Source organism: Benincasa hispida, chromosome 12 (assembly GCF_009727055.1).
Source record: "Benincasa hispida cultivar B227 chromosome 12, ASM972705v1, whole genome shotgun sequence".
NCBI lineage: Eukaryota > Viridiplantae > Streptophyta > Magnoliopsida > Cucurbitales > Cucurbitaceae > Benincasa > Benincasa hispida.
In genome coordinates, this window is record NC_052360.1 from 15,630,215 (window position 1) to 15,645,396 (window position 15,182).

The 15,182-nt window shown below is 37.2% G+C and overlaps 1 protein-coding gene across 1 annotated transcript; it reads left to right on the plus strand.

The window, feature by feature from the left end:
* The first annotated feature begins 3,072 nt into the window (after positions 1-3,072).
* On the plus strand, positions 3,073-3,813 carry LOC120067415 (classical arabinogalactan protein 9-like). Its single transcript, XM_039018982.1, has one exon. It carries the CDS (start codon positions 3,073-3,075, stop codon positions 3,811-3,813), a length of 741 nt encoding a protein of 246 aa, XP_038874910.1.
* The last annotated feature ends 11,369 nt before the right edge of the window (positions 3,814-15,182 follow it).

Here is a 15,182-nt window from a genome sequence, read left to right on the forward strand (position 1 = left end):
TTCCTTCAAGAACTATCACAGGCTGGCGAATTTGTATGGATTATTGGAAACTCAATGCAACAACTAAAAAGGACCACTTTCCTCTTCCTTTCATCGATCAGATGCTCGATAGACTTGTAGGTAAAGAGTTTTATTTTCTCGATGGTTATTCTGGTTATAACCAGATTTTAATAGATCCGGAAGATCAAGAGAAAACCACATTCACATGTCCCTTTGGCAATTTCGCATTCAGATGCATGCCCTTTAGGTTATGCAACGCACCAGGGACATTTCAACGCTGTATGATGGCCATTTTCTCTGACTTCCTGGAGAAGACCGTAGAAGTCTTCATGGATGACTTTTCAGTCTTTGGAGACTCATTCCAGTCATGCTTGGATAACTTAGAATCCTTCCTCGCTCGGTGCGAGAAAACAAACTTAGTACTGAATTTGGAAAAATGTCACTTCATAGTGACAGGAGGAATTGTTTTGAGGCATAAAGTATCCAAGGCTGGCTTGGAAGTGGATGAAGCCAAGATTGATGTAATAGCAAAACTTCCACTACCAGCGAATGTCAAAACATTAAGAAGTTTTCTAGGACATGCCGGCTTCTATAGATGGTTCGTAAGAAGCTTTTCTCAAATTGCGCGACCTTTGAGCGCATTGTTGGAGGCGAACCGACCCTATGTTTTTAATGAAGACTGCGCTGACGCATTCGAAACGTTGAAGTATGCGTTGACAACAACCCCAGTGTTGATAATATCGGACTGGACGCAGCATTTCATTCTTATGTGTGACGCGAGTAATATCGCAGTGGGAACTATGTTGGGGCAGAAGAGGGGAAACTTGATACATCCCATCTCCTATGTGTCCAAAACATTAAACGACTCTCAAGAACACTATACAACTACTGAGAAAGAAATGTTGGCTGTAGTATTCGGTATTGAAAAATTTCGTTCTTACTTACTTGGTGCATCGGCCACCATATATACTGACCACTCAGCCATCAAGTTCTTGATGAGCAAAAAGGACGCAAAGTCGAGACTGATAAGATGGGTTCTACTACTATAGGAATTTGACATTGATATCCAAGATAGAAAGGGAACAGAAAATCAGGTGGCTGACCACCTGTCCAGGCTAGAAAATCAAGAAATGCAAGTCCAAGAAAACGACATCAAGGACGCATTCTCTGATGAGAGCCTGTTTAGAATTGAAGGCAGGGAACCTTGGTATGATGATATAGTTAATTACTTGACCACCAAGTAGTTCCCTGAAAACTTCAATTCCCAGCAGAAGAAATGGCTAGTCCATGACAGTAAGTTTTATTTCTGGAACGAACTGTTTCTATACAAACAAGGCCCAGACTCTATACTACGTCGATGCGTCCCAGAGGAGGAGACACAACGCATCCTGGCCGAGTGTCATAATTCTCCTTATGGTAGGCATTTTAGTGGGCAAAGGACCACGGCGAAAGTCCTTCAATGCGGTTACTTTTGGCCCACCTTTTTTAAGGACGCACGAGAGTTTGTTCAAAATTGTGACCCCTGCCAATGCACAGGGAATATTTCTTCAAGGGATGCAATGCCCTTGAATAATATTCTTGAAGTGGAGTTGTTTGATGTCTGGGGCATAGATTTTATGGGCCCATTCCCTCTGCCTTGTGGTCAGCAATATATTCTGTTGGCTGTAGACTATGTATCTAAGTGGGTAGAGGCAGTAGCCTGTGCTAGAAACGACGCGTCTACTGTATCTAAATTTCTTATCAGGAATATTTTCACACGCTATGGAAAGCCGAGACGTCTGATAAGCGATGAAGGTACGTACATTATCAATCACATCATTTCAAAATTACTTGCAAAATATAATGTCAGGCACAAGATTGCTACCACCTACCACCCTCAGACAAATGGTCAGGCAGAAATTTCAAATCGAGAAATCAAATCAATTCTGGAAAAAGTCATCAGCACAACGCGAAAAGATTGGGTGCAGAGGCTAGATGAAGAACTCTGGGCCTACAAGACTGCATACAAAACGCCTATAGTAAAGAAGTTGAACATGAATCTGGATGCAACGGACGTTCAACGCAAGCTTCAGCTCAATGAGCTCGAAGNTGTATCTAAGTGGGTAGAGGCAGTAGCCTGTGCTAGAAACGACGCGTCTACTGTATCTAAATTTCTTATCAGGAATATTTTCACACGCTATGGAACGCCAAGAGCTCTGATAAGCGATGAACGCAAGCTTCAGCTCAATGAGCTCGAAGAATGGCGAATGAACGCATATGAAAACAACAAGATCTACAAGGAAAAGACAAAGCGTTGGCACGACCAGCGCATCAACAAGAAGGTACTTGTTGTTGGTTAGAAAGTTTTATTGTTCAACTCACGCTTGCGTCTGTTTCCAGGGAAATTGAAATCTAGATGGTTCGGGCCCTTCATAATTAAAACGATCTTTCCTTACGTACTGTGGAATTAATGCGAAAAGATGGCAATGATGCGTTCAAAGTAAACGACCAAAGGGTTAATCCGTACTTTGAAGACGAAATGGAATGCCAAAAGTCATCTCTTGCGCTACGCGAGACAAGTTGAAGCTTGCGTCGAGGCATCTCTGTGGTTGTAATGCCACATCCTCCAGGGACCCCTCTCAACCTTATTCTTTTGCATTCTGTATTTTAAGTTATGTTTGAATTTGTTAGTTTATTATTTGAAGGTTGTAAGTTGATTGATTTGCCTTTACAAAATTTGGAAATTTGATTGTTTTTCTTTTAGAAAAGTGTATAATTAAAACTTTGGACGCGTTAGACACAAGCCTAATACAGGGGGCAGTGAAGGGACGCGTCTCGAAAACACAAAACACTCGAGTGTTTTGGCTAAACGAGGCGACCCTTCTACTTTGCATTAATTGCAGACGTCAAGCGCCGCCTGACATCAGCCGCGATCATCCTCTCCCCCTATAAAAACCTCCTTCACTATGCCTACGAACAAGTTTTTCCTCTCTCGCTCAGCATTCCTACGAATCTCCATTTCTTTAGAAACCCTAGAACCTCAGATTCACCAAACCTCCATTTTCCTCTCTCACTCAACATCCTCGGTGAACAATGTCGTCCGGCTCAGATTCTCAGAACCAAAGCTACGCTCTTGGCAATGATTCGCCGGTAAGTTCCTTCTCCTCCTCTTCATTTTCGAGTTCACCACCACCTAACCTTAGGAAATCAACCCCCGTCTCTACCCAATTGAAAGCCTCTTACGGCGGTGCTACCTTTGCTCTGCATCTGGACGTCCCTACACCTCCTTCCACCTTCGAGAAAGCTTTGGCCAAGAGCTCCAAGAAACTTGTTAACCCTCCGGCCAAAACTTCTCTGCCTAGGGCTAAAATCCCACAAAAACCCAAGTCTGCCCCTAAACCAAGGGTAAAGACACCAGCCAAGACCAGGACGCGTCCATCATCTATGGTTGCATTCAAACCTTATACCAAGCCTGCCTCATCACCATTTATCCCAAACATAACCTTGGTGGGTACAACACATGAACCCCTTCGTACCTATACCCATACCGCACCATCTCCAGCAGTGCGTTCACCTCCCCCTCTATCCATTGAACCCTTGGCCATAATTTACCCTGTGGAATCAGACACGTCCAACCAGCCATCACCTTCACCCATCATAATATCCTCTCCAGGGACGCCTCACACCCCAGTGAGCACCCCGCCATACACTCCACCTATCCCAGCTTCTGACAGTCCTGTGTCAGAGCATAACCTTGAAGACTTGATAGAGTTAACAAGACGTGATGAAGAGGAAGTATTTGGAGCTATTTTAGCATCACTCAACCAAGAGTAAGAAGCAACTTAAGTGATGCGTTCAGATCCACCAAACGCATCACCCACATTGGATGAAATAGAAAGATATGCAGCGTTGCTAGAAGAAGAGATGGAAAATGAAGAAAGGGAAGAGAATGAAGGAAGAGAAGAAGAAAGTAGAGAAAGGAGAGTTGGCCCCAAACGTCGCAACCACGCCCATCTGACGCGGATGAAGGGCCTATACAATCAAAGAGAGTATCAAGAAAAGAAAGGTTGATACTCGAGAAGAAGAAGAAGAAGATGATGATGATGATGAAGTTGCATCCAGACCTGAGGGTGCAACGCGTAAAAAAGGGCACAACGCGTTAGAAGAAGAGTTGGAAAATTACGTGCCTGCGAGACAAGGGCGGAAGAAAACTAACCTCCAAAAGGAATTGGAGAATGAGTTGAGAGAATTGCTAGAGAGGCGAAGAACATGCGGCTGGGAAACGCAAGGTAACGGAGGCATTACCGAACCAAGGAAGGAAGCATCAGTTCAATGAAATCTTAGTAGAGAAGGGCTTCTTCCCTGAACGCCACCCTTTGCCAGTTTATATCAAGGAGCCATTAACGCATTAGGTGGAGACAATTTTGCATTGGGCATGATCGCATCTGGCTCAACTTTGTCTGCGTCTTACAATAGCGAATTCGACATGGAGAAAAACACCGCCTTTGTTGAAGGGGTGTTAGTTCGATTCTCAGCAGAAAGAATTAATGAAGGTTTCAACCTAAGCAACAATCCTGACGCGGAGGGAACTGCATCTTGGAAAAACCAATGCCCAGTGAATTAGAAGATGCGTTGAAAGTGGTGGCCAAACCTGGAAGCAAGTGGCAGACATCAAGAAACTGATTCAAGATGCTTGCTTCCAGGAATTTGAATCCGGATGCAAATATGCGGTGTTATCTTATCAAGCGCAGCATCATGCCTACAACCGCATGATGAAACATTAATCAGAGAACGCGTCTTGGCCACCTACTACATAATGCAATGTATCCCCTTGGACATTGGAAGGATCATTAAGGATCAAATCAAGGCCATCAAGAACAAGCCCTAGAGGGAAATTATATTTTTCCATGGATGATCTGCGCATTATGTTAACGACGGGGCATCCCTCTGGGGAATGATTTATGAAGCAATCGATGGTCTAATTAGATATTAGGCAGTAAGGCGTCTACTTCGAGGGATCACAAACATCAGCCCAGTTCCTTACTAGCCAAGGAGAGTAACACCGAAAGACCTCGACCATTAGAAACACGCCCCCAAGAAGCAACACGTCATAATAGTTGAACACAACGATGAGGCTTCAGAAAATGAAGAAGTTGAAGCTGAGCCAGAAATCTTAGCTAAGGAAGTGCAACCTGCTCTAGAGTTTATCCATGATTCGCCAACAGCTCAGCCAGTAAGGAGTCTTGAGCAAACGCATCAAGAACCCACTTTCATAGACCAGGACTTCTCTCAATCATTTCCTTCGCTTCACCAAAGTCCAATTCACACTTTTATGCCACCTCCAGTAATTTTCGAGCCAACTGGGTTAGGAACCAGTAACGCGGTAGCATCCGAAGGCCTAGTTGGATAAGAAGAGCCAGCGCCCCAACGCAGCAGCATAGACTTGGAGGAGTTGAAAACATTCATTAGTGATCTACTTCGACCGTTGGCCGCATCAATTGAAGAACTTCAACAACAGAACAGGGTACTAAGGGATTACCTGAGGTAGCAAACAAGACGCATGCAAGACCAGTTCGTATACACAACGCAGTACATCAACCAAGTCTTTGTGGGTATGTTTGCATTGCCTCCATTACCAGCACATCTCAGGAATCCCCTACGTTTCATGGATGAGAACCCTGAAGAAGAAGAACGCAGAGATGATGCGCCATCACAGTAATATTTTAGGGTGTTGGGTTAAAGAAAAACTTTTGTAATATTGAGTTTATTTATTCTTTTACATCTTTTTGTTATGTTAATGAAATCTATGTTTAAATATGAAGAATGAATGAAAAGTTATCATTTTGAATCTTTGAGTTTGTCTTCAGCATACTTTATTTTTGTTCTTTGATTATTTTTCTAAGTCTTGTGCTTAGCATAACCTCAACGATATCAACTATGTGAACTCATAAGCATAAGATCAGTGTGAGGAAAATAGACAAGGCTTGAACTTCTCTTAAAAGATTAAGTTTATTTTCTCTTAAAAGATTAACCCCCAGAAAAGTTTCTTGCCTAACAAGAAAAATCCCAAAAATTTGGGAAATGATGCCACAAAATCATATATAAAATTGAGAGGAGCGATGTTGGGCTTCCTCCGGTTGACGAAATGGTCGTAGTGGGTCTAATTCCTTTGTGGGTCTGTTTGAAAGATAACATCACAGTGCAGAAAGTTGCTCTTGATGAAGAAAAATACAACGCACAGAAGAGGGTCATTTCATTCTTATAATTTACCCTCAATTTTACTTAAAGTTGCTATCCAAAATCTTTTATTGAGCATAGGGCTCGTTGCACAAATAACGATCAAACTCAAAATAATAAAATATGTAGAATAAAGATAAACATATTAAGGATATAGTACAAAATTAACGCCATATATCACTGATAGCAACTATATAGGTAAATGACCAAAAAGCCCACATATAGCCCACCATTTCGCGCTTCTTCTGCTTTTCTCAAATTATAAACTATCACTGATATCAACTATCAAAGATAGCAACTGATAGCTACTATTAGTTGCTATCATTGATAGTTTCTACTAGTAATAGCTTTCAATTTGAGAAGTATTAATACAACCTTAAAATAGTAACACTTAAAATATCACCTCTTAATTTGCTAGCAATTTTCAATGGCTATCATCGATGCACTTGATCAATTAGAATCAAACATGAAATATTAACACCTAAGACTATTTTATCAACTTTTGAAAGGAAACTATCATCTTTCAAAGATTAACATTAAAAATTATAAGTGATAGAAGTCTATCAATAACAGGTCTATAAGTGACTATCTCTAATATTTACCTAAGTCATTTCACCAATATCATTAATATTATTTATTTTATTGATATATACCTAAGTCAGATCACTGATATACGGATATCACGGATAACTATGGCTATAATTGATAGCTTCAATCAGTGGTTATCACCGATAGCTTTAGTAGTAGATATCAATGATAGACTATTATGGAATAGAATTGACTTTTTTTTATCATTGATATCATATATGGATATCACCTAAGTTCTATCACTGATATCACTTATATCACTTATATCGTAGTTATCACTTATATCGTAGTTATCAGTGATAGCTTCTATCATTGATAACATACTATTAGTGATAACTTTTGTCATTATTTTTTTACCATTAAATAACATGTCATCGTTGATAGCTTTTACTATTGATAAACATGCTAGTAGTGATAACTTATAGACATTCCACTCACACTTTAGTTTGAGATTCAACTTTATTAATTAAATTCACTAAGTTGGTTATCAATAACAGAATTCTACAAGTGGCTATTAACTGTGAAAAAAAATCATCAAAGATTGAGCTATCGATGATAGATAATATTAGTGGCTATCATTGATAGACTTTTATTTGCTATTTATATTTAATATTTTGCTATAATAATCAAACTTGATTATTGACTTGTTGGTATTAAGTCACTTATGATTAAGTCTTGGATACAAAACTCAATCACATAATTTTTATGAAAAAAAAAAATGGAAGAACCAAAAATCGGATAAAAAAAAAAGAAAATTTAAGAAAAAAGAAAGAGAAGAAACAAAAACTAAAGAAAGGAAAGAAAACTAAAAAAAGTAAGCAAAAATCAAAGAAAGAAAATAAAATAAAAAATAAAAAAAGAAAGAGAATAAGCAAAAGTCAAAGAAAGGAAAGAAAATAAAAAAAAAGGAAAAAAAGGGAAGGAGAATGAAAGGAAATAAAATAAAAAAATAAAAAAGAAAGGAAGAAGCAAAAATCGGATAAAGGAAAGAAAATAAAATAAAAAAAGAAAGGGAGGAAGCAAAAACTGGAGAAAGAAGAGAAAATAAAAAAAAATAAAAAAAGAAAGGGAAGAAGAACAACCAAAGAAAGGAAAAAAATAAAAAGATATAAAAGAAAGGAAAGAAGAAAATACCGAAGGAAAGAAAGAAAATAAAAAGATAAAAAAGAAGAAGATGTGCAATAAGATAAGAAGAAGAGGGGAAAAGTCGAAAGGGGGGAACATTGAGTGTGATAAAGCCAAGTTCTCAAGGAGCCAAAAGCAAGTTTGATTGGATGTGCGAGGTCTCGAAAATCAATCAGGTTGTTTCTGATGGGAAAGAACGCTGCTCGGACACCTTCCTTGGTGGCTCCCAATCTTGAATGGCGAATCGAAGGGGCTTGGCTTGTACCAGGCTCTAAAAGAGTTTTCTTCAAGCGCCCTTAATCGAATGACTTGAAACACTTCTCCGTAAGAAAGGGGAGTCAGCGTGGCGTAAAGTGAAGATTGAGGGCACCTGGAAGCCTAGCTTTCACAAATAAACAAGGGGAAGAAAGCAAAAAAAAAAGGATGAAGACATATGAATCCACCAATTACGATTGACCGTGCGGAATCTCCATAGCCAATTTTCCATTTTTGATTATGAAATCATAGGGTGCCTTTGGTACTGTCTCTTATACACATCTAGATGTGTATAAGCCCTTTGTGTCTGTATAAATTTCTGACCGCGCGGAATCTCCATAGCCAATTTTCCATTTTTGATTATGAAATCATAGGGTGCCTTTGGTGGAAATGCCATGTCAGGTGCACCTATCAGAATCGGAACAGACCAATTACCAGATCCACCTATCATCGCCGACATAACCATAAAAACACCTTTCGGACAAAGTCCTCTCATGCTTGCTTCCTTACTAAAGTTAACGTGTACTTTTTGATCTCTTATCCCTTATTCAGGATTCGTTATTTTATCATACCGAAACGAACTTAGTTTCTCTAATTCCAACCGGAGCGTTGTTTCATGGTTCCCAACGGGACGTAGCGTTAGCCACCACCCTACCCTGCTCATGTCAGATAGGAAGCGGCACAAGGAATAGTTAGTCTCGGAGCCTTAAGCGAGAGATTTGTTGTTTTATTGCTCCCGCTTCCTCACGCGCTCGTCAAGCCAACTTAGCTTTTTGGTAGTTGAAACAGCGGTTGAAGCGTACATTTCGAAATGACAGCATCGAGGGTAATTGTTGTCAGAAGTCTTAAATACAGAATGTACTTCATTGAGTTTAAAAACTAATGAATAAAGAGACTAATACCTTAATTGAGTCAGTCAAGATCAAATCTGTTTATCAAAGTGCTTCTTCGATTGCTTGGGATATATTGATTCTGGTTTTCCAGAATTGCTTCTTTCTGTGCCTGTACCTATTATGTATTCAAATCCAGGGTGAACATAAGAATCAGGATTGTAAAAGAATGGTTCATAATTCTCTATTGGTGAGAACAAGGATATTACAGTGTCCCATCAGGTTTTCGAGAAAGATAATGAACCGGCTTTACTAGATATCGTACCTACCCGAACATTGAAGGTAACTGCCGTTATCCCACAAATAGCACCGCCTTCATCAAGTAGTTCTAGATCTGAGCCAAGACGAATGTAGGGGATTTATGGGTCAGAAAGAGTGATTTTCCCTTAAGAAGAACTCTTTAGGTCTCCTGGTGAATGGTAATACAAAAAGAACGTGGGTTGAGGACTCCCTCTCCTTCCCCTTCTTCAATTCTTCCTTCTTCTTCTGAAACCTTGGGGAAGTCGCCTCGGCTATGAGTAGTAAAATGACGTTACGGCTTCCTGCTTCAGCGCGGGATGTATAGGGAAGTCAACCTACGAGCATGGAAGAGCGTCGAAATAATCAAATAATTAATTATTCTTGATCCCTATTCTTGGTTTTAATTTTTCCCGGTCTTACGTTCAGTTGCGCTGCGCATTCCCGCTCTCCACCCGCATCAAAATGGAATTTGATTGCGTGACCATCCAGTTGAATCTCGTTACCCTCCCGTATGGTTATGGGGGCCAAGTGCAGTTCCATATGGTGCCATGGAGGATCCACGTAATAGGGTTTCAAAGTGGCAGGTTAAGCATGCTTCTTGAGGGCAAATTGAAAATTAAAAAAAATTCAAAAGTTGACTAGCCAATACTATCATATTTGCAAATATTTTAAGGAGGTAATATATTTTTAGATTTTTTTTCCTTATTTTACTATCTATTACAAATACCCTTGAACTTATTATTAACCGAAATATGTGGCCGAAGATTTTGTATGGAATTTGTGCTAGATATTGAAGAAATGGAATTCCTTGCGAAAGTGTGTGAACCCTGTGCAATTAATTATCACTTTTGCAAAATATAAAAATATAGAGAAGGAACATACAATTTTACAGGATAGATAATTAATTTCTATAAGCATGCAATTCTACTTAAGGGGAAGAGGAATAGAAGAACTTACCCCTGAATAACACTTTCTTCACGAAATTTCTCTTCTCAAGATCATGAACCACTCCTCTGCATGATCACAAAAATGCCTAAAAAACAAAAAACACCAAAACTAAAACACAGGATACTACTGCGTAATGATCTTGCTATTCTCCCACAAGGAATGAAGTGGTGGGACTTCTTTAGAGTTTTTGGAAAGGGAAAGGAAAATTTTGGAGTGAGAGCTTTTTGAAAGAGAGATTTTTCCAGTAAAATCATGATCAACTTTTTGAACTCTCATTTTTTCTGTATTCTCCAATACAGATTAAGAGGAAGAGGGAGGGAGTTACTACTACTCCCACCCATAATAATTCCCTTGTAATGGGGAGTTATAAAATTAATAATATTATACTATCAAATAATATAATATACACTATACTTAAATGATTAATTAACTAACTTAATTAATCAATATGTAAAATCTATTTTAATCACATTAAAATGCAAATCTCTCTTTTAATCTATAGTTTTAGTATAAATCCTATTCACATCAAATTTTAACCTATAGTATTTATATGAATCTCATTCATATAAATAATACTTGAATCTTATTCAAATATTTCAAATATGTATCTCTCACATATTATATAATTTTAAATATAAATCATATTTATAATTAACTATATATTATAATGTATCAATATACTTTATACTTTATACTTTATACTTTGTAATGTGTACTTCAATTTTGTTGGGGATCTTGTAGACCAACCTGATAGGATAAAACCTATAAGTTGCAAATGGATCTACAAGAGAAAAAGAGGTGTAAATAGCAAGGTACAAACCTTTAAGGCTAGACTAGTAGTAAAGGGTTATTCAGGTTGAGAAAGTTGACTATGAAGAAACTTTCCCACCTGTTGTCATGCTTAAGTCTATCTGGATTCTCTTGTTCATTGCAACATATTATGACTATAAGATATAATAAATGGACGTCAAGACTGCCTTTCTGAATGGTAATTGATAACTTGTAAAAATACAAGTTATCTTTACTCTTAAGTTGGAACAATTAGGGTTTTTAATGATAAATTCTCCTCATTTTTAATAGAAACGCATGGATTTACTTGAAAAATAGCAAATTTATGTAAAAGAAGTTTTATCATTGATTATCGCTGCGCTAACGCACTACTTTGCAGGATTTCAACGCAAGAACTGACAATAACGCATTAGACAAGTGCCACAGGAAACGCGCTAATGCATGAGCCATGCGTCGGATGGAATTCAACGCATAGAAGATTCGTTACTCCGGGCTGATTGTGTCACATCACCACTTGCAAGCATGGGCACCTGCAACAGGTGGCATCTGAAAAGCTTCCAGAGGTCAGGCGGCCAACCAGGACATGGAATTTAATGTTGATCAGGGCATGGATTTAAATGCAGCCCATTCTCCAAGTGGACAAGACCAACACCTATAAACACTTGAAGACCCTCAAGAATTAAAGAGCAGACAATTAGAAGCTCCATACTCTCTGTAAATATTTAGACTTAGTTTTAGTTGTACAAGCTGTGCCGAGGTGTAAGACAATCGAAGGAACTGAGAACCACCACCACTGCTGGCCAAGGAGTGGAAAAAGTTATTCTTGAGAAAGATACTCTATCCTCGGCTCTTTAAAGTGATTGTACACAACAAGTTTGAGCCAAAGAACTACAAAGATTGTATTCTTTGGCTTGACTCATTCTCTCCCTTAATATCATTTTCATATCATTTTGATTGAATATAGTTCTTTGTAAAGACTCATTGATCATTTATAAAGTTCATATATTTGATCATCACTTTTGCTACTGTTTGTCTTCTGTTTATATTGAAAGCATTAGTACTTCATGCATAATTCTGTTTCAACGCCTAACCCAACTTGACAACTTTGTGAAAGCATCTTTAACTTAGTTGTTTGAAAGAAGAGCTAAGTCGCATGAAGCAGAACGCCTAGTATAGCTAGAGATAGACTTACTGGTGTTTCTTGCATTCTAAGTTAGATGCATATAACCTAGAGATAGATTTGTATGTCATTTGCATTGAGAAATGTTGAATGGAGTCTAACGCATGAATAGAAAGATAAGCAAACCATCCCATTTCATCCACACTACATAAGTTATGTACAAGTATCTTTAACCGGCGCGCCCACTTACAAAAATTCTATTCTCACATGAACCATCATTTTTCACTCAGCTCTTTTGTATCACATTGTACATGCATAGCATGTTAGTGTAAATAACACATCTTTTACATTTATTTAGGAAAACCCCTACTGCAAGTACAACGCATTCTCTGTGTTTAGTGAACTGAATCCCTGTGTTCGACCCTGTACTTACCAGGAACCTAGATTAGATTTATACTTTGGTTTAATCTAGGAAAACTTGAACACCATTTTAAGGAGTTTTGTGCTCTCTGTGTTAACTCTAACGCCCCGACGCATTGCACATATTTAGATGCATCAAGGCACAATACAACACTCATACTTAGAATTTATTTTTCCAATCTAATTTACTCTAAACACTCCTAACGCACCACACGATAGAAAGTGGAACAGTAATCTTGAGGAGACCATTTACATGTAGTAACCAAAGGGATTCATTAAACAAGGTTAAGAGCAAATGGTTTACAAGCTTAATCATCCATTTATGAACTAAAACATGCATTTAGATCTTGGAATATAAGATTTAATATTGTGTGATCAAGTATTATGGTTTTGACCAAAATGTTGATGAATCTTGTGTCTACAAGATGATCATCAACTGTTCTATAACTTTCTTAGTGTTGTATGTGGATAGTATCTTACTCATTAGAAATGATTTAGGTCTACTAACAGATGTAAAGAAATGGCTGCCCACCCAATTCTAAATGAAATATTTGGATGAGGTATAGTTTGTTCTAGGGATCTAAATTATCAAGGATCATAAGAACAAAATGTTGGCCTTGTCTCAGGCATCGTATATTGACAAAATACTTATCAAATATTCAATGCACAATTCCAAGAGGGAACCTTTCAGGCATGGAATTGTATTATCTAAGGAACAGTGCCGTAAGACTCCTTAAGAGGTTGAAGAAATGAGACGTATTCCTTATGCATCACCTGTGGGTAGCCTTATGTATGCCATGTTGTATATTAGGCCTGACATTTGCTATGCAGTAGGGAATGCCAGTAGATATCTGTCTAATCTAAGACTAGATCACTGGATAGTAGTTAAGACCATCCTCAAATATCTTCAGAGAACAAAGGACTACATTCTTGTGTATGAAGTTAAGGATTTGATCCTTATAAGATACACTGACTCAGATTTTCAGACTGATAGAGATTCTAGGATACATTATAATGTATCAATGTACTTTATACTTTAATTCCAATAATTTATCCTGTAAGGTGTTTGGTGTTGGCTTTTTGGCCCTTAATCTCAAATTAATTAATTAATCAATGTTTTGATGATAACAAACTCAATTTTTAATTATTGAAAATCTTAGTGTTTTAATATGTCCATAGCGTAGAGCCCAGAACAACGATTCCAACACCTCTTGAATCACTCAAATCGGAGCTAAAACGAAGACGATATGACTGGAACAAGTCTATAGAGAAAATACCGTGGTGGATGACGTGGCATAACCAGACCATTTGCATGTAGATATGTGACAATATATTGGTTGAGTAGTGGATCATTAAGAGATTAACATATGATGGGCTTTTGATTTTTGGATTGATTTAAAATTAAAAAAAAATTGAAATAAAAAAGAAATTTAAAAGGAAAATAAATTTAATATTATTATATGTTGGTATCTAACGGCTAGTTTTTTACACATGGTATGTTTTTTATTTTTGGATTGACTTTAAAGATAATGAATTTAAAAAGAAAATGAATTAAAAGGAAAATAAATTTAATTTAATTTTATGTTTGTGTCTAACGGCTAGTTTTTGACACATGATATGTTTTTTTTTTATTTTTTGGATTAATTGTAAAAAGAAAATGAATTTCAAAAGAAAAGAAATTTAATATTATATTTTGTTTGTATCTAACCACTAGTTTAGTTTAAAATCTCCACTATTGATTTTTCTTTTCCAAAATCCAATGGTCCAAATTAATTATGGTTTCTAAAAATTTTTCCATCTCTATATAAACCATCTTCCTCTCCAAATTTTAAACCAACAAATTTTACATTTCATAATCCTCCAAAACTCAAAAGTTCCATTGTTGCTCTCTCTAAGTTCCCAATTTTTTTTCTTTTCATCTTATTCTTGAGAGAGTGTTATTGTATTGTGAGAATAAACTTGTTGAGTGCTTAAATTTATAAATCCACTCTAGTGAGAGTTGTATTGTGTTTTTCAAAAATTCTAACATTTGTAACGGTTTGATCCTAAATCGTGGAAAGGATCGGGTTTGCTCTTGAACCCGTAAAAGGAGCGGTGGTGTAACGGTTGGGCTCTAATCTGTGGAAAGAGTCGAAAAGATTTTATTCAAATTCCCAAGAGATGCTTGGGGAGTGAAGTACGTCGAGTTTGACCGAACCACTATAAAAATTATGGTGTCTTCTTCTCTAACTCTTTCCTTTTTAGTTTTGCAATTAATTTAAGAAATTTATTGTATATTTTAGTTTGTTTTTATTTATTTGCTAAAATTTGATAGAATTAAATTATCACATTTTTTTCATCTTATTTGTTGCATAAATTGATTTTTTCTTATTATTTATAAAAAGTGTATTAATTAGTTTAATTAGGTTAATTTAAAAAAAAGTTTAATTAAACCCTATTCACCCCCTTCTAGGGTTGCCATATCGATCCAACAATTGGTATCAGAGCAGGTTGCTCTTCTTGAAATATTTATTTCTTGATAAACTTAATTGTTTTTGAGCTATGGAAACTTTAGGTTTTATCCCTTTTACTGATAGTCAATCTATTACAAA

What these genes read in the sequence shown, in the direction of transcription:
- LOC120067415 (XM_039018982.1), top strand. Translation starts at nt 3,073, where the DNA reads ATGTCGTCCGGCTCAGATTCTCAGAACCAAAGCTACGCTCTTGGCAAT.